The 22,945-nt window shown below is 50.8% G+C and overlaps 1 protein-coding gene across 4 annotated transcripts in view; it reads right to left on the bottom strand.

The window, feature by feature from the left end:
* The window catches only part of RAPGEF1 (Rap guanine nucleotide exchange factor 1), a 162,127-nt gene that overhangs the window by 31,700 nt on the left and 107,482 nt on the right, over positions 1-22,945 (bottom strand). For 2 of the 4 annotated variants that reach the window (XM_024252194.3, XM_054520746.2), the window contains 6 exons: positions 20,788-20,876; positions 19,658-19,810; positions 19,103-19,226; positions 18,471-18,654; positions 16,488-16,988; positions 12,363-12,565 (listed from right to left, as the gene is read on the bottom strand). In XM_024252194.3, the coding sequence (XP_024107962.1) occupies positions 12,363-12,565; positions 16,488-16,988; positions 18,471-18,654; positions 19,103-19,226; positions 19,658-19,810; positions 20,788-20,876 (1,254 nt within the window). Of the gene's footprint in view, positions 1-9,618; positions 9,778-12,362; positions 12,566-16,487; positions 16,989-18,470; positions 18,655-19,102; positions 19,227-19,657; positions 19,811-20,787; positions 20,877-22,945 lie in introns of all 4 variants that reach the window. The other 2 variants (XM_054520744.2, XM_054520743.2) reach the window with 2 other exon arrangements.

The following is a 22,945-nucleotide window of genomic DNA, read 5'->3' on the forward strand; positions in this document are numbered from 1 at the left end:
AAATACTGAGGTATATCCTGGACGAGACAGGCCCTAACCATGCAATCCCACAGCTCTGCAGGGTACAGCCTCACCAACTCTGTTGAGAGTTCCTCAGCTGAGTGCTTTGTGACACCAGGCATGCAAAGCCCAGTGAGCTGAGACTTGATCCATAAGCCAGGATGCAGAGAGGGGTGCACTGGCCAGAGTGCAGCAGGACAGGCAGGGAAAAGGTGGAATCAGCAACCAGCTCCTTTGGAAACACACCCCTGAAAGCCACTGGGCCCTGGAGTCGAAACGATGTTAGAGGCTGATGACCTCATATGCGAGCGTGTGGCCAATTCATTAAAAGGCAAAGCTGCCTGAAGCTGGCCACGCACCAGTTTTCTTTTTTTCTCACAAGTGAAATACTTAGAAAAGGCACCAGTTTTCGGTGACACCTTCTCTCTATTATAGTCCTAGCATGGAAAAAGGACTAGGGATGGGCTCTGTGTTGCCTTAGCAAGAAAGCAGGAAAGATCTTCCTTTCTTTTTTTGAGACAGGGTCTCGCTCTCGGAGTGCAGTGACGCGGTCATGGCTCACTGTAGCCTCAACCTCCTGGGCTCAATTGATTCTCCTGCCTCAGCCTCTCAAATAGGGGGGAATACAGGCATGTGTCACCAGGTACAACTAATTTTTTGGATTTTGTAGAGATAGGGTCTTGCTGTGTTGCTCAGGCTGGTCTTGAACTCCTGGGCTCAAGTGATCCTCCTACCTCAGCCTCCCAAAGTGCTGTGATTATAGGCGTGAGCCATCGTGCCCAGCAGGAAAGCAGATCTTTAAAGGAACAATTCTGAGTCCTCAATATAACAGCCACTCCACTTAATTCCTCTGCTGATCAGGAAGATCGCGTGCCAGAGGAGGCTATCTGCTCATCAGCGGCTGACGGTTAGGGGACACAGGCTGAGGGACCTTGATCAGAATGGTTGCTCCACAGTGACTTGAGCTCCAAGCCCTGGAGAATTGTCAGCTCCACCAGTTACAAGGAAATGTGGTCATGTAAATGAATGGATTCACTGGCATGGTGAAGTGTTTGGGAAGGGAAGTTGCCAGAAATTGGTCATTACTGCATAATCTTGGCTCAAGCAAGGCTTATGACTTCAGAGTTTTTGGATGCTACTTAGCAAAACAGATAAGCTATTGGACAGCTGGTTTTCGGGCTTAAATTTTTATCCCTCATTTGTGAGAAAACACATTCGGGGAAGCTGCTTTTCTAGTGTGGTCTGGGCTTCCTTCCTCAGCGGAGAATCAATGGGAGCCACAGCTCAGCACTGGCGCTGGGCTCAGAGCACATATGTCCTTCAACTAGGGGACTGTGAGCTTCAAAGTGTGGGCCCTAATTTATCTATTCTGGAAGGAAATTGAGCTTTTAACTGCTGATGACACCCACATGATTGCCTGGGGAGAAAAGCTTATCTGATGGAGTATGGAGTATGACCACTCCCAGGACACCCTCCCGCCCCAGGAAAGGTGCTTGGTAACACTCCTTGTTACTCCATTTGGCAAACTATTAGGGATACCTCTGGCTTTGTCTTCTCTTTCCTTACAGTCTCAATTAACTACTGGTTTACACAGTAGGGTCTACCTTAGGCCCAGGGGCAACTCCTCTTCTCTGATGCCCTTGCGTTAATTTATAACAATAACTATACCTCACATAATGTCAAAAGATGAGTTCCAAAGCCAAGTGGTAGGTTCTGAGGCCAATGCCACATGCACCTGAACTGAGATCTGCCATAGACCGTTTTGTCTTTGATCCTGGTAAGAAGGCAGTCCTGTGGGTCACACTGTGTGAATGACAAGATGGCATTCTTCTCACCAAAGAAAGGCAACATTAGCATTATGTTGGGTCCGAAAAATATCTTCTCCCTTTTCAAATAAACTCCTTAGTGGAGCTCATTTTTAAAAACCACTTGAATATCCTAAGAAAAAAGGATGTAAAAGAACAAAAATGTGTTGCTTGGGAGAAGATGGGTGAATGCAAAAGTTCCTTATTAAGTTCCTTCTCATGTGACATATTTTTGCGACTGGAATCACAATATCTCCCTTGAAAATACTACGTTTTGGCCAATGGCTTCATGGCAAATTACACTCTTGCAAAACCTCCAATACATTCTAGGATGCTCTGTAATTCACTAAGTGTTGATCTGAATAGCATCAACCCTTTATAGAAAGATTTAGTACAGACTGAAAAATGATTCAAATTCAGTTCTAGAAGTCTGACGACTATTTTTACTCAGTTTGCATTTCAACAGCCTGACAGGGGCTCTAATTTATACTTATTCTTAGAACTCTATTTACAGCCTGTAGCTACACTTTGTAACATGTCAGAACATGAAGGAGAAATACACGCCTCTCGACGTCCAGCCTACGCACTTTTCTTTTGACCCAGTCTTACGAGATCTCAAAATGTATTTGGCAATTAAGCAGTTCAAAAATGTTAATCTAACGCTGTATTTTTCATGATGGGGATCTGGATTCCAACCCTGGCTCTAGCTTAACTTGGAACAAATGGCTCAGCTTCTCTCTCCTGGCTTCTCCATCTCTAGAACTGCAGTGAACCACTTGATCACAGCGTAGGAAGGAAGGCCCTCGATAGGGAAACGGTAGCCTGACGTGGAAGTAAAGGCGAGAGGCACTGGACGTGGAACTGGCCCTCAGGGTGCGTGTCAGTGCACAGCCTTTACAAGGAATGGGGATCCTTTGGGTACCGGCCTTCCAAGAAGGTTTTTGTCTATTTCCTATAACTTTATCTTAAAACTTCTCCTCTGTAATTTTCCCCACCACCCTGACTGAACTCCCACATGACAGTTTGCCTGTCATAGATGGAGTCAGAAGTACAACCATGGCCAGGTGCTACGGTGACACTACTGTGCCTGAAGCTGGTCAAGGGGCACCGATCAGCCAAAATGCCAGGCTGTAAATAAAGATTCTCAAAGTCTAGAACCAGGGGGTGGAAACAGCTGCATCAGAGTGGCTGCTTTTGAAAGCCCCCAACGCGAGGCACTCTCAGCTCTGTTCCTGCTGTCAAGGCTGTGACCAGTCCTGCTGTCGAGATGGGCACACTCCCTACTGCCCACAGTAAGGCAAGGCAGGCTCGCTCCTGGGCTCAGGAGGTAACGCCGTCTCCTCCAGAGCTGGGCCTTTCTCTATAGGTGGCTCTACATTATCCCCTGAGGGTTGCAGCGACCTGGAAGGGGCTCTGGTCTGCATGTACCTCCTTCCACAAGACCAGGTCAAGCTGAGTGGGATCTAATCCAGCCTTCACACTTCAGAGCAGCACTGGGTCTTTTAGGAAGAGTGGAAAAGCACAGGGGGAACGCACTGCAGGAGCCAAACTGTGTTTCAAGGGCTCTGCAGACAGGAACTACCCGGGAAACTCTCCAGCCAGACACAGCAGCCAGAGCCTCAGGTCAGTAGGGAAGGAAAATGAGGAAGAAAATGGATTCTGGGCCAGAGCCTGGGACCAATGCATCTGTTACATGGGAGCTAGAGGCTAGGCTGCACCAAAGCTGCCAGTTCACAGCCCATCCCCTCTCCTCAGGGGACATGCAATCCTGAGAAGACGAACCGGAGCATGACATAGGAAAGCAGCAGCCTCCCCCACATGGCGACAGATCTGATGCCAATAGCTCCCTTTCCATGAAATGCTGGTTGTGCGTCACGTACTACACGTGTGCTTTTCATCCTTGTAACAACCTTGTGCTCCCACTGCACAGAGGAAAGCGGGGCCCAGGGCATTGGGGCGGGGCGGCGTGCTCAGGTTCACACAGCAAGTAAGGAGAAAACACGGTGGGGGAGAAGACAGGGTTGTGCAGGAAGGAGAAACTCGTATGTTGGGAAGGGATGAAGGGAAGGCAGTGGAGGTGTGCAGGGGACAGGTTCGTGATAAGGTGGGGAGAAGCAGTGTGAGGGCCTCCGAAGAGCCAGGGAAGCTGGCCCTGGTTCTGCAGAGGCAGGAAGGCCAGTCAGGAGCTGCAGTGCATCCAGGTGAGACATGGGGGTGGGGAGGAAGCGAGTGGCCATGGGCTGGAGAGAAGCGGACCCGCTCAAGGCTAATGCCCTGTGCAGTATCAGCAAGACATGGTGGGATGGGGAGAAGAGGGGCAGGACAGGAGTGAATGGGCACTGCCTGCCTGTCTGCTATGTGCCAGGCATGGGGACTCATTTCTGACCTCAGGGAGCCCAGGGTCTGGTGAGGAGAGAAGCCAGCACTCAAAACAGCTGGAGATCCGTGGAGACTCAACCTTGGACTTGTAGATTCTGCCTCAAAGGGTATGAACTTGTAGACTCTACCCCTAAGGGCACAGACTGGTAGATGTGACCCCTAAGGGTATGGACTGGTAGACGCTAACCCTGAGGGCACAGACTGGCAGACTACACCCCTAAGGGCACAGACTGGTAGACCACACCCTTAAGGGTATAGACTTGTAGACTATATTGTACTGCTAAACCCCCAAGAACGGAGGAGAGTCCAGGAGTCAATGGTGTGAAATAACCTGAAGCACCTACATACTACGTGAGCTATGCCAGGCCAAGGAGGAACATGCACCAGTGGGAGGGAGAGGCCTCCAGGGGGCTTCACTGCACTGGGACAGCGGCACAGTCCTTTTCCCCAAAGAGGAGCACTCCATGCGGACAGTGCAAAGGGAGGGTCAGACCAGCCTGTGCACCAACACCCCCCAGGGAGGGGCTGCCTTGAGAAACCCCTTTCCCACCCCCGGCTACCGGGTTCTGCCCACAGATGCTCCCTGCTCTTTCTCTCTCAATGTGATCTAGCTCTGACCAGGACAAAAAGCCAATGAGACAAGATGGCATCAGGGAGGAACAAGGGACAAAGGTCAGGATGGCAGGAACTTATTTTTTCCAACAGGTGCCAAGAGCCCCAGGGACTGTCTTCCACTTCCCTCCTGTGGGCCATTCCGTTTTTCTCCTCCTCTCCTCCCTTCTTCTCTCCTTCTCTCTCTAGCTCTCCCCTTTCCTGTTTGCCCTTTAGGCCCGTCAGTGTGCCCATGGTTTCCGTGACGGCTCATCCTTGGGGATGGTTTGTGGCCAGGAGGTTGGGGGTAGGGAGGGAGAGAAAGAGTGAGCGAGTGAGAGGCAGATGCATGGACAGAGTGAAGGAACCTGCAACGGGTCCTGAGGAGCTGGGCCTGGCATTTCCCAGTGAGGGGACACCATGGCATGGGGACCGAGCACCTGCATGAAGCTCAAGCCTTCTGTTGAGAGCAGATGTGCTGATGCACAGAAACCTGGGCCCATCTCAGAAAACGACTGTTTTGCCCAGAATGGGATGCCAGCTGCTCTGCAGACCCTTTTTAAAAAATTAAAGTCCTCAAGATGATACACACTTAACTCTTAGCCTGCAGTTGTTTTTTTTTTTTTTTTAAACAGATGACAGTTATTACAGGTATTTCAATATAACTTCTACTCACAACTTGGGTCTGCTAGCAGTTTTAATTATCCAGATTCATTCTGGAAGCCAAGATGTTAAAGAAATATTTCAACAGATTTCTAGCACCCAAATAGATCTCTTAGTGAGAGTAAATACCCTTAACTTTCAGTTAGCAAAGAAAGAACGTACAAGAAAGTAGTGTGGGGTATGGAGGAAGGTGTTTTTTCTTTTTTGAGACGGAGTCTTGCTCTGTTGCCCAGGCTGGAGCGCAGTGGCACAATCTCCGCTCACTGCAAGCTCCGCCTCCTGGGTTCATGCCATTCTCCTGCCTCAGCCTCCCGAGTAGCTGGGACTACAGGTGCCTGCCACCACGCCTGGCTAATTTTTTTGTATTTTCAGTGGAGCCGGGTTTCACCATCTTAGCCGGGATGGTCTTGACTTCCTGACCTCGTGATCCGCCCGCCTTGGCCTCCCAAAGTGCTGGGATTACAGGCGTGAGCCACCGCACCCAGCCGGAGGAAGGTGTTTTTTCCAATGCCAACCCTGCAGCACCGGCAGGGCACAGGCAGCCCTAATGGTTACTGAGAGATTCTGCATCTCTCAGTCTGAAACCTGTGCAGGGGACGGTAGGAGGGACCCCCTGGGACCAACTTGTGGGCGGTGCTGGTGAGAGAGAAGCCCAGCAAACAGTCGAGTCCAGGCGCAGCAGAGCCTGCGGGTGGGGAGGACTGGCTTTTCCTGGAGTGGAGGTTCTGGGGAGACAGGGGAGGGCTGGCTGTCATCATTCCCCTCATGACCTTATTCTAAGTGCTTACATTTGAGATGACCTTCCCGAATGGACGCTGGGCTTCCTGGCCTCCATGCCTCTGGCAGGTCCTTCTGTTTGGAACATCTTGACTTGCCTTCCCTGTCCTTTAGCTCCTAAAAATCCCGACTGTCCTTCAAGTCACAGTTCAAGCTCCACCCCCAGCCCCCATGACCCTGTCCTTGCTCCACCACCCACAAGGTTTCTATGCCTACAACTCTCATGTCATTCCTCACACGTGCCTTAATGTGGTGTGAACTTGTATTTTACATACAAGGTATCTTAAGACTCCCATATATTCCAGGGATAAAAACCAAAACGTGGCCAGGTGCAGTGGCTCATGCCTGTAATCCCAGCACTTTGGGAGGCTGAGGTGGGCAGATCACCTGAGGTCAGGAGTTTGAGACCAGCCTGGCCAACGTGGTGAAACCCCATCTGTACTAAAAATACAAAAAATTAGCTGGGCGTTGTGGCGGGCGGCTGTAATCCCAGCTACTCTGGAGGCTGAGGCAGGAGAATCGCTTGAACCTGGGAGGCGGAGGTTGCAGTGAGCCGAGATCGTGCCACTAAACTCCAGTCTGGGCAACAGAGCAAGACTCCATCTCAAAAACAAAAACAAAAAAACAAAAACCATGACGTACTCAGACCCAAAATTAATTAATATGTGTGCAGATGTTCTTTGGCTCTGCACAGGCTTCGTGCCCGTCTTCCTCCGCCTGCTAACCCGCAGCCCTGCGTTGCTCGGGGCCATCCTCCTCAACTGCATGTCTTTTGCAACCCGGCCCGGAAAAGTTGATGTCCTGAGCTTGCTGAATTAAACCCATCCCTGGTATCAGGGGAGGAGTGAATGAGAATACTTCTCAGTATCCACTTCCACTTAAATTGTTCCACACAGGTTTAGTGCCCTACAAATTCCCTTGGCAAGAGGTTTTCAATGGTTAGAATCTTTTAGTGGAAATAATCGTCCACTGTGCCAAGAACCATGTGAGGTGTTTTCAGATTTGACAACTGCTGTGTTTCCAAGGGGCACTCCTTCAGAGTTCCATGCTGGACAAACCACACAGGCCCAGGAGCAACGAATGAAGACATTCAGGAATAAAGGGCCGCTCTGATAGTAATCCAAAGCCCTATGTCTGGGGCTCATCTTAGAATTTAACCAAAGGATATATGAAGAACATGTTGGCACTGTACTGAATCCCTTCTCTGAGGTTCCGGCATACTGGGTACTGAATGTCCCAAAGCTGGCCATTACTAATGGTTCCTGAGGTATTCTCCTTTTAATGACAAAAGGCACCTTATAAGGTCCTTCCCTCAGGCTCCTTGGTGGGCTTGTTGCTAAGAATGCAGTGTTTTAGACACAAGATGTCTTAAGGCTCTTGTATGTCCCAGGGATAAAAACTATGACGTACTCATAACCAAACTTAATTACAATGCCCTCGAATTTAATTTTGTAGCAAACAGTCCAGTTCATTCATAGTCCTCCAACCCTAACTGCTCAAGAGGGATATTGTGGAAACTCTAAGGGGAAAGAAAACAAAAACAAAAACCTAGCTCAGTCAAGAGCTCGGATTGTCTAATGGCCAAGTTTTGCAAGATTTGTGAAAGGAGCTTGCCAGAGCTGCCTCTGAGGAAACCAGGGGCTTCTGTGTGGCCAGAGCAGGGTGAGGGGAGCGCATCTTCCCAGCATGAGTAGGGCTGCTGGGGGCTCTAAGGCGTGAGGCCTCAGTACCCATTGAGAGAATGCACTCCAAGGTCCTCAGACAGGCAGGACCGTCTTGGTCCTGGGCACTGTAAGGCAATGGGCATTGGACTGCCCACCCTGGGCACAGATGGAAACCAGACAAGACCAAACTGGGAACCTGAGTTTGGATAAGTCTTTAGAAGTCACTCAGTCCAAACTCATCATTTACAGAGGGGGAAAAAAGGCCAAACAGGTTAACTCTCATGTGTAAAGTTAGAAACAGAACAAGACTAGAATCCAGAACTCTTATTACTAAGACAATGAGAGCAAGAACAGTAATAAGCTTTCTAAGCTTACTACATACCTAGCCATTTCATATAATTTTACTTAATTCTCACAATTACAAAATACGAGGCAAGTAAAATCCAGGCCCAAAGGAAAGACGCTGAAGCATCTTTGGCAGGGGGCCATGGGGGAAGAACTGCACTGCTCAAGGCCAAACTTCTTTCAAGTGGGACTCGAAATTGTTCCAGAGTTCTTTCCCCTGTGCTAAGTTTCATTTTAACAGACGAAAGGGAGAATGGTGGCCATTTTGGTTCCTGGACATGCGCAGATGCCAGTGAAAGACTCCCCTCTTCAGTGTCAGCCCCTAGGCTTCAGCAGTAAACTGTTTACACAAATGGCTGCAGCCCATTCCCGTCCTGGATCCACGCCCCGTGCAACATGACTTAGCAGCAACTACCATCAAGAGGCAGAAGCAACTTCCCTGCTCCCTGAATCTAGTCTGGCCTTATAATTTAACTGAGCAAATGCAATGGAACAGGCATCACACTACTTCTGAGCTTAGGCCCTAAGGGGCCTTGCACACTTCCATTTGTTTTTTTTTTGGAAGCCTGCCAGCTGTCATGTGAACAAGCCCAGGCCAGCCTGATGGAGGTGACAGACTACATGGGTCACAGCCAAATCAGCCCCAATGTCCCTGCTCAGGTCCCAGGGATGTCAGTGAGTTCAGCCAAAATTGGCCAAGCCTGGGCCAGAGCAGCACACCCATCCTGCTACCCTGTGTCCTAAGCAGTGACAAATGGTCACTATTATTTTAAGCCACCAAGTTTTGGGTGGTTTGTTATGCAGCAAAAGCAAACTAATACAACCCTTAGAGTCAAACCGTCATGTGCTAGTGAAGCCTGCTCTCCTCGACCTGGCTTTCTACGTGAGGAATAGTAACACCCATCTACTCATCCATCTCATCTATCTTATCTATTTATTTTGAGACAGGGTTTCACTATGTTGCCCAGGCTGGACTTGAACTCTGGAGTTCAGGCGATCCTCCTGTCTCAGCCTCCTGAGGAGTGAGGACTACAGGTGAGTGACACCACACCTGGCTATATTCCTTTTTAATCCTGGAACACAGAGGGCTGATCCAAGGTCCAAAGGGAGATTGGGATAAAAAGGCTAAAATGTCTCTGCCAGTTTACGCCAGACTGGTGATGCTCCTAAGGTGGCCACTCACATTTCCCATGCCTGCCCCTGCCTCACCTGGATGCCTCATGGTCTTTAAGGCCCCAGAGAACCAACCATTCATAGCCTTCCCATCTATGTGTAGGGACCCAGAGAAGGGCAGGGGCCGCGATGGGCAGCAGAACACATGGCTGAGGCACACGCTACCAAGGAACGGCCCTGTTCACGCGTTTCCAAGTAAAGAACAGCAGGGAGCAACTCACCGAGGGCACGGGCAAGCTGCCGTGCCGGCTGAGAAAGGAGTTAGAGACGGACACACTGAGGCCCTGAGCGGCACTGCCGTCCTCGGGGGTGAAGGCCACTTTAGTTTGCTGGACACAGTAGGAGACAGAGGAGAAGGAAGAAGCAGCACAGGAGGCCTGCTGGACAGAGGGGAGGAGAGAGAAGGCAGGGAAGGAGGGAGAAAAGCAGAGAACAGTCAGGTCCGTGCAGGGAAAGGCCATGGAGGTTGCTCTCCACATCCTCTAACAGATGTTCTGGAGAGGGATGGCTTCTGGGCCCAGTTCAGGGACTAAAAACAGCTGCCGAAGGCTATCTGCATGAAAGGGCACCCTCCTTCACTTCCTTACACTAGATCCTAAAAATTGTGTCCACTGGAAGCAGGTTGGGTAGAAGGAGGACGAGGGGGCTGGAGCCACACAGAACTGGGCTGACTCTGGGCTTGGAGCTGCTCCTCTGTCGGGAGTGGATCCATGTGTCATTCACACGTCTTCAGAACTCAGATGGGGCTCCGGCTGCCTGGGTTTGAGTCTGGACCCTGCCATTTCTCACCTGTTTGGCCTTGGGCACTACTTAAAGGTCTCCGTGCCTCAGGTTTTCCATCTGTAAAATGGGGATAACCCTGGCGCCTCCTGTACAGGGCTGTTGGGAGGATGAAATGGGATGATACGTGTGAAGCACCTGGAATCTTGCTTACCACACTGTACGTGGGACAACAGGTGTGTGTAATGAGCACCATTTTTGCCTGTGAAGTGTGGATAACGCTTCCTGCATCTGCATTTGAGAGAGGGTGTGACCAGCAGCTGGCAGGACCTGCCAGGTTGTATGCCTGGGCTGTCATTAGGATTGGGTGTGGCTCCCAGGTCTTCTGTTTCTAGCTGTGGGCTTGGATTAAAGTTCGCTGGCTCTGTCAGCCTCAATTTACTTATAATGGGGATGCCAGGAGCTGTGGCAGGGACCATGTAGAGCCAGATGAGAGCCCTGGTGCTTACCTGGGGAGGTGTTCAACACAGATGTTCCTAACAGGCCTCCGGGGGCTGAGCTCACCACTGCCCTGCAAGCGTGGTAGAACAGGTTCTGATTCCACGTGCTCACTAGGGGTGTCTCCCCAAATATTCAGAAGCCTGTGGACTCCATAGTATGGAGAAGATGCCCAAGGATGGCAAATGGGCCAAAAATATTTTCAATAAATCTGGCTCAGCAATGGCTTTTTTTTTTTTTAGACAGGGTCTCACTATGTTGTCCAGGCTGGTCTTGAACTCCTGGGATCAAGTGATCCTCCACCTCAGCCTCCCAAGTAGCTGGGAATACAGGCATGTGCCACCACCACTCCTGGCTCTCGGCAACGGTTCTAACCAAACATTTTAGGCAAGGGTTCTCTAAATGAGGCATTTATGTTTCCATGGTGGGACCCTTTTTGAAACATCTTCAGAGCAATTGAGATTCATATTCTCAATTGTGTCTGTGGGGTGGGCAGGGCAGGTGAGGATCTGAGACCCTGAAAATGGCACGTGTGACACGGCTAACAAGTGGCAGGATTGGAATTCAGGACTCCCAACTCCAAGCTTGGCCTTTCCTCTACTGGACATGGCCACCTCTGAAGGGGCTGAGTGTGGTTTTTGAGTGGAAACAAAACAGCTTGCTTGGTTAGCCAGAGCCCACTGAGTATAGGAAGGCTCAGGAACTCCTGGGACTGGGCTGAGCCCCAGGTGATTGATTATATGGAGTAATCCAGGGTCATTTGTCCTCTAGTCTGCAGCTGCCTCCCAGAAGAATCAGATGGCCCCTCATGTCCTCTTGCAATGGATAAAAGATGGCCCAGTGCACACCAGTCGCCTCCTGGTAGAAGCCACCAGACTGGCCAGCACACGAGCACAGCAGCCCAGGCAGCTCCGAACAAGCCTGGAGCTCCCTGCTGGGGAGCTTCCTCTTCCTGGGGAGCATGGCTGGACAAGAGGCTCAGATCCTCAAACCTGACTAGGGCCCTCCATGTTCATTAACTGGCAGCAAAGGGAGAAAGTTTGGAGGGATGCCGCAGGCACCCCTGATCTGCCCACCCGCCCAGTGCCTGGGCAGTTCCAGAGCCTCATGGGGTGCCCACGGTGGAACAGCTTGCCTTCTGTGCTGACCTGTGCTTCGTCACATGCACAGGAATCCTTAGCACAGGAGTGTTTTCTAGAAGAGGAAGGTGCCATGTCTGAAACAGAGTGGCTCTGTTTAAAGCCATCCTCCGCTTCAATGGCACTTGTTTTCCTTGGGCTCTCCCCGGCTAAGGCTGGGTTGTAAGTCACTCTACACAGTTAGGCCCATTATGCCAATCAAGTCCACAGATGGCTGTGCACAGACCACGTCCTGTGCTTTGATTGAGTCCCTCCTTTCTGGGAGGTCTATGTTGAAGCCAAAGAAGAAAGAAAAAAATACAAGAGACTGTCAGCAGAGAGAGCAAACACCCTGAGTACAAGCCTGTCCCTGCTGCGTAGGGCTGCTGTGGAAATGAAAGATCCCTGCACCCCAGGGTGGGGAGGTGGTGGAGTGGGCACTGGGCTGCTGGTGAGCATCTAAGGAGGAAGTAAAAGCATCTGTGTGGGAGATGGTGCCTTCCACACCCAAAACCAGGGCCCTGCTACGGCAGGGAGGAGGGTTAACTGTGCCCCCGAGGAGGGTCGTTCTGGTTCCTAAAGACCTGCTAGGATCAGAAATTCTAGTCACAAGGGAGGGTGTCACTCACCAGCTGCCGCTGCTTGGGGGGTAGGGCGGGCGGCGGGGCCAGCTCCTGCACGGAGTCCGCCCCACTGAAGGAGTCGCTGAAGCCGTATACCTCCATGAGGAGCTTGTTCTTCTGCTGGTAGATGTGCTCGTTCTGCGGCGTCTGGTAGAACATAGAGGGCTGTGGCTCCGAGTAGTCCTCCAGCAACTGCATGTAGGCCAGCACTGTGAAACGGAGGGAGAGAGCTGCAGCATGGCCGGGCGAGGTCACATCAGGGAACCCCTCCCCCCATTCTTCCCACAGCAGCTAGGGGGCTTTCCACTGAAAGCACCTCAGGGAGGGACGAACAGGTGGAGCACAGAGGACTTTTCGGGCAGTGAAATCACACTCTTGTCTGATGCGCTAACGGAGGAGACACATCCAGACCGGCAGACGCGCAACACCAACGGGGAACCCTAATGTGAACTGGGGACTCAAGCGAGGGCACGTGGTGGGTGCAGGGATGGCAAGTCTCAGCCACCTCCTGAGCAGGCACTTTCCCCTCGAGGCATGTCGCAAGTGCCACGAGCACCTGCCAGGTGGAGCTGAGATTCAGATGCCAAGAAAGAGTGGTGGCTCTACAGTGCTAAATTTTGTATCTTCAAATAAGCACAAAGCCAGAGGCTTCTCTGCAAACCTCAACTAGTCAACAAATCAAGGAAAGCCAGACACTGAGCTGAGGAAGACAGTCACAGAGGTAGGGAGTTTATTTCTTCCCTCAGCCACACTGGGGGTCCAGGTATAGAGGAAATGCTCTCTCTCCAGGAGTGTCACTGAAGGAAAGTGTTCCAAGTCACCTTCTTTATTTAAAAGAATATGTAAGAATTTCTTACTAGCTCCAACAAGCACCGAGCAGAACTTGGTTGTAAAAGATGCACAGGAAGAGATGGTTCCCCCCTGAGGTCAGCTGCTGCTACTGAAAGGGCAGCTCACAGCCCCTTGAGCTTGTCTCACACTTCCTTTTTTTTTCGAAACAGAGTTTCGCTCTTGTTGCCCAGGCTGGAGTGCAGTGGTGCGATCTTGGCACACTGCAACCTCCACCTCATGGGTTCAAGCGATCCTCCTGCCTCAGTCTACTGAGTAGCTGGGATTGATTATAGGCATGCACCATTGTGTCCAGCTAATTTTTGTATTTTTAGTAGAGATGGGGTTTTGCCACGTTGGTCTGGCTGGTCTCGAACTCCTGACCTCAGGTAATCCACCTGGCTCGTCCTCCCAAAGTGCTGGGATTACAGGTGTGAGCCACCGTGTCCAGCCCCACACTTCCTCATTAATGCTGCACAACCAATGTCACCAGGCTCCAGAGGAAGAGGCAAGCCTAGGAAGGTGATCCTAAGTACCCACAAACTGCTCCCTAAAAAGACTAAATATGGCCAGGCACAGTGGCTCATGCCTATAATCCCAGTGCTTTGGGAGGCTGAGGGAGGAGGGTCACTTGAGGCTAGTTCAACACCAGCCTGGGCAACATAGTGAGACCCCCGTCTCTAGAAAGAAAAAAGAAAAGAAAAAAATTAGCAATGGTGGTATGTGCCTATGGTCCCAGCTGTTCAAGAGGCTGAGGTGGGGGGATCCCTTGAACCTAGGAGTTCAAGGTTGCAGTGAGCTATGGAAAAAAGAAAAAGACTAAACACAACCACCTCTGCCTGACTTTTCTGTAAAACTGTGATCTCTTCAGGAGGTCTTTCTGAACTCTTGATTTTGAAGTCCTTGTAGAGACCTGCTAGCCAAGCAGAGAACCGCAGTGATGCTCCCAGCCTTCTAGAAATGAGGAGGACCCAGTCCATTTCAAAAGCAGCCCAGAGGCTGATTTTAGGGGCCTTGCTCCTAACACAGCCAGCATTGCTGGGAAGGTTCAGCAGCCAGTGCTCAGGGCCTGGGACTGTGGGGATTTCAGGTGCCGGACAGTGATCACAAGGCTCGTCTGGCACAAGGGACTCATGGGGCTGCCCCTGGCAAGAGGGGCTGGGGACCCTCATGATGTCAGTGCATCCCAAATGATGAGGACACGTCGTGACACTGGGACTGAGCGTGCGTGAACTCAGGCCAGCGTTAGCCACGCGGCCAGGGTGATGATTCTTTCCTTCTTTCCCTCAAAGCAATTTTGAGCCATTTTCCACAAGGTCACCTGAGGGTCCCCTCGGGGAGTGAACAGCACACTGGGGACAAGGACTGAGGCTCAGGATGCCTAAGTTTGGGGCTCTTTCACAGGGTACGGAGAAGACCACCCCCTGCACAGGGGTCAATACTGTAAACTGGATGGGATCTCAAGGAAGGAGGGCTGAATCTCTTCCTCCTCGGCTTGGGAGGAAGTGTAACAGGCTTGTACAACTCAGGCCGAGCTCTCAGTCCCAGATCTGTGCCCTACTTGCTTGTTGATCTTGGGCAATACTCAGTTCTTCTGAGCTCCAGTTTCTCTACCTAAAATTGGAGCTAATAGAGCCTGCCTTGCAGGTGGTCAGGACTACCTTCGATAGGGCATGTGAAGCTTTAGCTCAGGGCACACCATGGCTGCAGCTCAGGAGTTTTTTAGAGGTTTGCAGGCTCCAGTGCTGGAGACACTGATGAATGGGTTAAAGCCTCAAAATGGTGGCCTAAATTAATAGGGCTTTTCAGCCACTTGAGACTGTTTGAAAGGAAACAATGGCCACCCCTCCCTTTCCTTCTCCCCTCTGCAGACCCCGCATGAGGACCGCCGCCCACACTTGTTCTAGGAGCTGGAAGGGTAAGGCTCTCTGGCATCTGCTGCAGTTTGCAAGGATGCCATCCTGCCCAGTGTCTGAGCTCAGAGGACCCCTCCCCTAGGGAACGAAAGGGGGTGAACCTGAATGGCACGCAGCCCAAGATAACAGGGGTGGAGGGGGAGGCCAACAGCTCTTTAAACACTTGTCCATGCAGAGGGAGGGGAAGAGAAGGAAATGCTTCTGGCACTGCCGTTGCACACCCCTCTGCGGGAGCCCTGGTTTCTGATGAGCGAATATACATGACAGATGGGGATGACATCATTAGTCCCACAGAGCCAGCTCTCCCTCTAGCTGGGGGACCACGCTGCTGAGGCCATCACACAAGCTGGGCAACACCCACTGAGGAACTGGGGATACATGACATCATCGCAGCCGCCGCCTTCTGTGGACCACACAGCCAGCCCTCAGGGTGATCCTTGCTGGATTGAACCAAGTCAGGTCTTCCCTTCTTTGAGAATGGGGCCCAGCTCTAAGTTGGGCTCAGAAGCTCTCATGTGGGAATTTGGAGTAGAGATTCCATTTCTAAGTCATAGAAGTTCTCTGCTGGATGTGTCAACTGAGGCCAGGGAAGCCTGGGGCTGTGTGGCTAATGTGACCACACACATTGAAATGGTGACAGCTGTGCTGCCAAGAAAATCGAAGCAGAACTATGCTAGTGAAGCAGGGAGAGGGCGGGGACAGAAGGGGCCAGGCAACTCCCAGAAGTGTGGAGCAGTTAGGGGAGCTAGGAGAAAACCGAATTTCCAGGAGAACTCTCCTTATTACTTTTACGGCAGATTTACAGTTGGAAAAAATTCAAAACTTCAGCTCCACCCCTGGGCTCCAGTAACATCATATATTAAAATGTCTGGTCCAAGAAGTGTCCTCAATTACTCCTGCCAGGCAACCTCAGCTCCCAAGTCATTCTGGGAGCATGAACAGAGACAGTGTGCTCTAGACAGGGATCCTTAGACAATCACTCTGTGGAAACTAGGCAAGTTCTGCTGAAATTCACGTATCCACCTCGCTCTGCGCAGATGTTGCTGCGATGCTGTTCTGCATGCCAGGACACTCGTTCCCCTCTGTCACTGTGATCAGGCCAGAAAGTCAACTGCTGCCATCTAAAGAGGAGAATCCCTCAGGCTACATGGAGACCCGACCTGAGATTGTCTAGAAACTGTAAAGGAGAGGTCAGCTGACCAGGCTTTAAAAATGATCACGTGTAATGACAAAACCTGGCTCCCAGAAGTGTCCACATACCTGGCTGGCCTATCTTTTATGAAATAATGAGGCCACTGATTTGATTCTGGTCTAATGCTGAAATAAAACATACTGCCATTTCAGGTTATAAAATGCACTTCCTGACAACAGTGCAACAAAAGCTTACTGTGTTTGTTTTTCTTCTCTGGTAGAGGAGGTGGTTTTTCTGGGTCACCCGTTGATTCAGGAGCAGTAAAATCACCCACAAATTCGACAGGGGCTGAGGAACCTCCATGCTGAAAGGGCAGAATAGCAGCAAAGGGCGCGTAGGAGACGGATGGGACCGGGGCTGTGCTCTGCAGGTCCTCCCCAGAGATGTTGTCATACTGCGAGGGATGCCGCTCGTAGGACACCCTGCAGCCAGAGTTGTCCGCCGTCTGGGAGGCTGCGCTCCTGCGCTTCTTCTCGGGGAGAGCAGGTGGCGTATCTGTCTGCTGCCCTGGGGCCAGAGGTCCATCTGGCTGGGGATGGCCACCAAGAGGCAGCTGGAAAGGAGGGCCAAGAAATGGAGACCCAGACTCCCCCAAAGACTCTGGCAACGGGCTAAGGTTCCAGGCCGTCTGCTGAGGTATCTGGTCTGCGTTAGAGAGGTCTTGCTGGAGGAATTCATAGTCGGGATCATAGTGGTCTGCAGTTACAACAGGGAAAAAAGAGACCCATTAGCCACAGGCCCTGCAGGAGCAGCCAGCTCCCCCTGCCCGCCTCTCGCCAGCTCGCTCATGGGTGTGTGACAAAGACCTGTCTCCAGGGCTTATTTTATATTTACATGTTATATTCTTCATTCTTCTCCCCGATTATAAAAGCAAACCAGATGGGAATATGGCTGTTTGCTATACTTTTATTTTTTACATTTCTTACTTAAAAAAAATAAAAATACACAACCGTTACGGAAACCGTGGCAAATTACATCACGAAAATAAAAATCACCCACAATCCCATAATCTAACTGTACTTTCTATTTACATTTTGAAGTATTTCCTTAAATGCCTTTTTTGCCTATAGGATTCCTTTTTGAAAAAGCCCAACTGAGGGCTGCACAGTGGCTCACGCCTGTAATCCCACCACTTTGTGAGGCCGAGGCGGGTCGATCAGTTGAGGCCAGGAGTTCAAGACCAGCCTGGCCAATGTGACAAAACCCCGTCTCTACTAAAAATACAAAAATTGGCCGGGCGCAGTGGCCCACTTTGGGAGGCTGAGGTGGGCAGATCACCTGAGGTCAGGAGTTCAAGACCAGCCTGGCCAACATGGTGAAACCCCGTCTCTACTAAAAATACAAAAAAATTAGCCGGGCGTGGTGGCGCACACCTGTAATCCCAGCTACTTGGGAGGCTGAGGCAGGAGAATCACTTGAACCCGGGAGGTGGAGGTTGCAGTGAGCCCAGATCGTGTCACTGCACTCCAGCCTGGGTGACAGAGTGAGGCTCTGTCTCAAAAAAAAAAAGAAACAGTTGAGAATACTATGTAAATGGTTCTGTACTTTTTCTAGTTATCAATATGAGTGATTTTTAATAGCTACAGATTATTCCAGCAAATGAATGTACCATAATTCATCTGATTTCCTACCAATGAAATCTTGCTATTAATCACTGATTATGCTCCTAGGATACATTCTCAGAAGTGAAAATATCTAGTTCACAGGATACGAACAGCTTCCTGCTCTCTAAGCCTCCTGCCCAGCAGACTCGGAGGGGCCCGCACAGTACACATTCAGTGCTGACTAACGAGAAGGCCAGCTTGCTCAGCTCCCTCCCCTTCAGCCTCTGTCAAGTGTTGTCAGGACCCCCACCCCTTCGTTTAAAGCTCTCAACACGAATGGCTCTTAATTTTGGTAAAGAGAGTCAAATTACTCACTGACAGATGAACTAACAGTCACTGCTTGGATATCTAGGCTGTGGTTTTACGTTGTGATTTCATTTACACGCTCAACTTCCTTGGGAGGCAGATACTGTTATCCTTATTTTGCAGATGAGGAAGCTGAGGCTCAGATTTTAAACAAGTTGGCCAAAGCCACGTAGTCAATGATCGCATGACCTGGAACTCCCACCCAGGACTGTGTGGCCCCAGAGAAGCCACCGAGACAGGACGGAACAGGAGGATGCTGGCGGCTCACCTAGTGTTTCACAGCTTGTGTTCCGGGAGCACTGCCCACTGTCCCTGTCCAGAGAGGACAGCTGCTCGTCTGACTTGCTGAGCTTGCCTATGCTGCTGCAGGGGGAGAGGCGGGGCGACTCTCCACCATACGAGTGGCTGCCTCCTGACAGTCGCCTCTGTGCATAACAGTCAACATCAAAATCCTCAAGTGGAAAAAGAAAAAGCCAAGTCACTTCTGAGAAACGGTGCCAGAGACCAGGGGCGAGGCAGCCGGTGCATTTACTTAGAGAAGGAAATACTGCCAGGCGAACTCAGAAACCACCTCTGATGTCAGCAGTCGAAGGACACATACAGTTGAGAAGGAGCCATCTGGAGTTTGTGGGGGGTGTGGCCAGGGAGGGCCCTGGGGCTGGGCTCACCTATCCCCAGGAGACGCCCTTTGGCTCTGGCCTCCCTGCCCTGACCCTTATCCCCATATGGGAACTTGGACCGTGTCCTGGAGAGAGAGGGATGGGTACAAGGTCTCGCACCCCTCGATGTGACAAACACCAGCGCCTGAAGACCATGGGTTTCTTTCAGCTTCAGGAGCCACATCCCTGAGCCCCCCACCCCCTCCCTGCCTTCCCATGCAGGGAACAGGGGCTGCATTACCTGCCTATTGATTCCAACAGGCAAACTGGAGCCACTGGTGGCTCGGCTCATGGGGGCCACCACAGCCACTCGGGTAGGGGACGGCGCCGACTGTCTTTTCTTGGGTGGCAATGCTGGTGGAGGACTGAAACAGACCAAAACGTCCAGGCAGACCAAACCACACTCACCAAAGCTCTTCAGCGTGATACTGGGGTACAGGATGTGGGGTTCTTTCATTACTAGACTCCCCACACCCAATGTTCACACTTCAACTCCTGCCTACTCCCCTCCGCCAAAATAAAACCTGTAAATACCAAATGAACAAAAAAGAACAACGCTTTCTTTTTCTTTCATAATAAATCATACCACATCTCCCTGGGCTGAGGGCACAAGGAGGCCTTCAGGAGAGCTCAGGGTGGCCAGGGAGGGCCGGCGGGGTGGGGGAACAGCTCCAGAGTCAGCCTCCCAAGTGGGGCCAAGCCCTCAGTGCTGAGGGGAAAGGGCCCGAGCCCTGTCTTCCTCCCTTTCTTGCTCATTCTGCCATGGGAGGCACTGGACAAATAGGAAGGTAATTACCTATTATCAACCACCCGAATGCCAGGCAGGGGAGGCTTGGGGGGCGCGACCTCTTCATCCGTGGCATCTGGGAGGAGCTCAGTTGACTGTGACATCCCAGTCGTCTTGTTTAGGATCTCTACCTCGCGGTCCGTCAGGGGAAGCTCTGCTGGGCTGGAGAATTAGGAAGAACTTGGGGTTACAGAAGGTCAAAGATGGGACAGAGCACACACAGGCCCTGAGAGGGTGAGGATGTGACCAGGAAGAACACGGTGGGTGAGGTGGGGCTGAGGAGCAGGCTCCCTGGATACAAAACCCTGGGGTTCTGGTTTGGTTGCTAATGAGCTACTGGAGCTTGGCTGTGCCCCCAACTTTGCACCTCAATTTCCTCATCTGAAGATATCTAAGGGCTCTCTAAAATGCTCCAGGCTGGGTGCAGTGGCTCATACCTATAATCCCAGCACACTGGGAGGCCAAGGCGGGCAGATCACTTGAGGTTAGGAGTTTGAAACCGGCTTGGCCAACATGGTGAAACCCTGTCTCTACTAAAAATACAAAAATTAGCTGAGCGTGGTAGCGTGCACCTGTAGTTCCAACTACTTCAAAGGCTGAGGCAGGAGGATTGCTCTAATCTGAGAGGAGGAGGTTGCAATGAGCCCAGATCGTACCACTGCACTCCAGCCTAAGCAACAGAGACTCTGTCTCAAAAACAAAAAAAAGCTCCAAATTTATGTTTTATATTTTTACCAGGAGCTTGGAGTAGAGATGAATATAAACCCTTACAACCATTCATGTCATCCTCAGTTTACTCTTGATCAAGCAAGAGTGCTCTCAAGTCAAAGCCCCCAAATCCAAGCCTTTAAAAGTTCTTTGTCATTATGAAATGAAGCTGCCCAGGAAAAGCACTGGTATGTGTCACTGGATGCGCTCACAGAAGATCCTTGGAAACAGTCATGCTGAAGGGTAAACTTGAGACGGGGCAATACTTCAAGCCTGTGTGAAATATACACACACTGCTAACCACTGAAAAAGGAATATGGGCCTCCAGCAGCCCACCCTCATGCTGCCCACCCCCCGGGCCCTATCCTTGTCAAGTGCAGACTTTGCCACTGAGGGTGACCCCCGCGACAGGAGGGTTAGTCAGCACCTACCCATCAGGCTTGCCGGCAGGGGAACTGGGCTTCACGGGGCTCGTCGGAGACGGACGTCCCTGCTTCTCGATGGTGAGCCTGACCAGCTCCTACCCCCACAAGAAAAAGGCAATGAGCAAAGCTCCCGTCACCACTGAGTTTCCACCAGAAGGCAGGCAGGTGCTGTCTGTCCTCTGCTGCTGAGTCTCATTTCTGTGCCTACAGATTCCCCACGCACCATAAACGCAAGTATCACTTGCCTTAGGTAATCTGCATGACTTCCCAAATGTCCCTTGCCCTCCAAAAATACCTTCATGGCATGTCAAGAAGTTTCAAATGCGTAAAGGCACTTCCTCTTGGAAGGGGAAATGGCAAACCCCAGACTCTCAAAATGATTGTTTATCACAGAAATTAAAATATTCAGCAGAACAGGTTCCCAGTCAGTTTGTTGGGGAATAACTCCGTTCCTAGTTCTCTAAAGCCATTAGATCATATGCACGATGATGGCACTGGGTGGTTTCCCAAGGCGAGCTGGCCACAGGTGTGGTGGAGCTGCTAGCTGGTGGGGGTGGGTGGGGGCTGGCTGGGATGCTTGTCAATGGAGAGGGAGTTAAAGGGACATAACCCAGCAAAGAAATCACTTTAGAACCATTAACTGAGAAAAACAGAAAAAGAACCATTAACTGAGAAAAACAGAAAAGAAAAATAGCCTTTTTCAAATCGTAGCAAAAGAAAAAAAAGGGAAGACATAAATGCTCACGTGTTTTTTTTTTTTAAAATTAGAATGCATTTTCTCCCAGTTTGATGAGTTTTGACAACTGCATATACCCAAGTAAGCGCCACTAAAAACACAGAGAACATTTCCATCACCGTCTCCAGCCAATCTGCCCCGCCCCAACCGTTTAACTTCCATTATCATAGATTACTTTTGCCTGTCCTAGAACTTGATATAAATGGAACCATATCATACATACACTTTTGTGTCAACCTTCTTTTTAAAAACAGCATTATGGATCTATAACTCATATGCCATTAAATTCACCCATTTAAAGCGTACAATTCAGTGGCTTTTAGTCTGTTCACAGAGTTGTGTGACCATCAACACAATCAATTTTAGGACTTCTCATCACCCCAAAAGGAAACTCCGCATTCCCCTCGACCCCCAGCCCCTGGCAGCCACCAATCCACTTCCTGTCCGCACATCTTTGCCTGCTCTGTCCCCCGAGCTCAGCGTCAACGGCTGTGCTTCGTGTGTGCGAGGCGCCTGCTGCTCGCTGCCGGCAGTGTTCCCACTCGTGGATGCACCACAGCTTCTCCCTCCACCTTCCTGTCGATGGACATCTGGCCTGGCCAGGGCCTGCGTGTGTGTGATGAGGGGCTTCCAGGCTTTCAGCAGGAAGCTGTTTCCAAGTTATACAGGAGGTGGCAGCGGATGCCAGTGGGCAACACAGTAACCAGAGACCCTGAACCAGTGGCTTCCAAGCCTCTCCAGACTCAAAAAGCACCACACACAAAAACGGCAGCGTATGCTGCAAATAAGGCAAAGAGTCAGTTACCATCCTTCCCAGCGCAAGGGTTCTTTGGAAAACACAAAAACTAGAAGGTGAACACGCCGAAAAAAATATCAAACGAGAAATTTACAGATACCAATGGTCAATAATCATAAGACATTCACCACCTTGGATGGTAATAAAATAGAAACTTCCAGACATGGTAGGTGGGAGCACCACTTCAGACAGCCCCTCCAGAGGGATGACTTATCAGTATATATCAAAAGCCTTAAATATTTGCATTATGAGAATTTTCCACCAGATGCAGTGGCTCATGCCTATAATCCCAGCACTCTGGAAGGCTGAGGCAGAAGGACGGCTTGAGCCCAGGGGTTCGAGGAGCAGTGAACTGTAATCACACTCCAGCCGAGGTGAGCGAGGTGAGAGATTGAGACTCTGTCTCTTTTTTTTTTTTTTTTGAGACAGAATCTTGCTCTGTCGCCCAGGCTGGAGTGCAGTGGCGCGATCTCAGCTCACTGCAAGCTCCACCTCCCGGGTTCACGCCATTCTTCTGCCTCAGCCTCCCGAGTAGCTGGGACTACAGGCGCCTGCCACTGCACCCGGCTAATTTTTTTTTTTTTTTTGTATTTTTAGTAGAGACGGGGTTTCACCATGGTCTCGATCTCCTG

This window comes from Pongo abelii, chromosome 13, assembly GCF_028885655.2.
Source record: "Pongo abelii isolate AG06213 chromosome 13, NHGRI_mPonAbe1-v2.0_pri, whole genome shotgun sequence".
NCBI classification, from domain to species: domain Eukaryota; kingdom Metazoa; phylum Chordata; class Mammalia; order Primates; family Hominidae; genus Pongo; species Pongo abelii.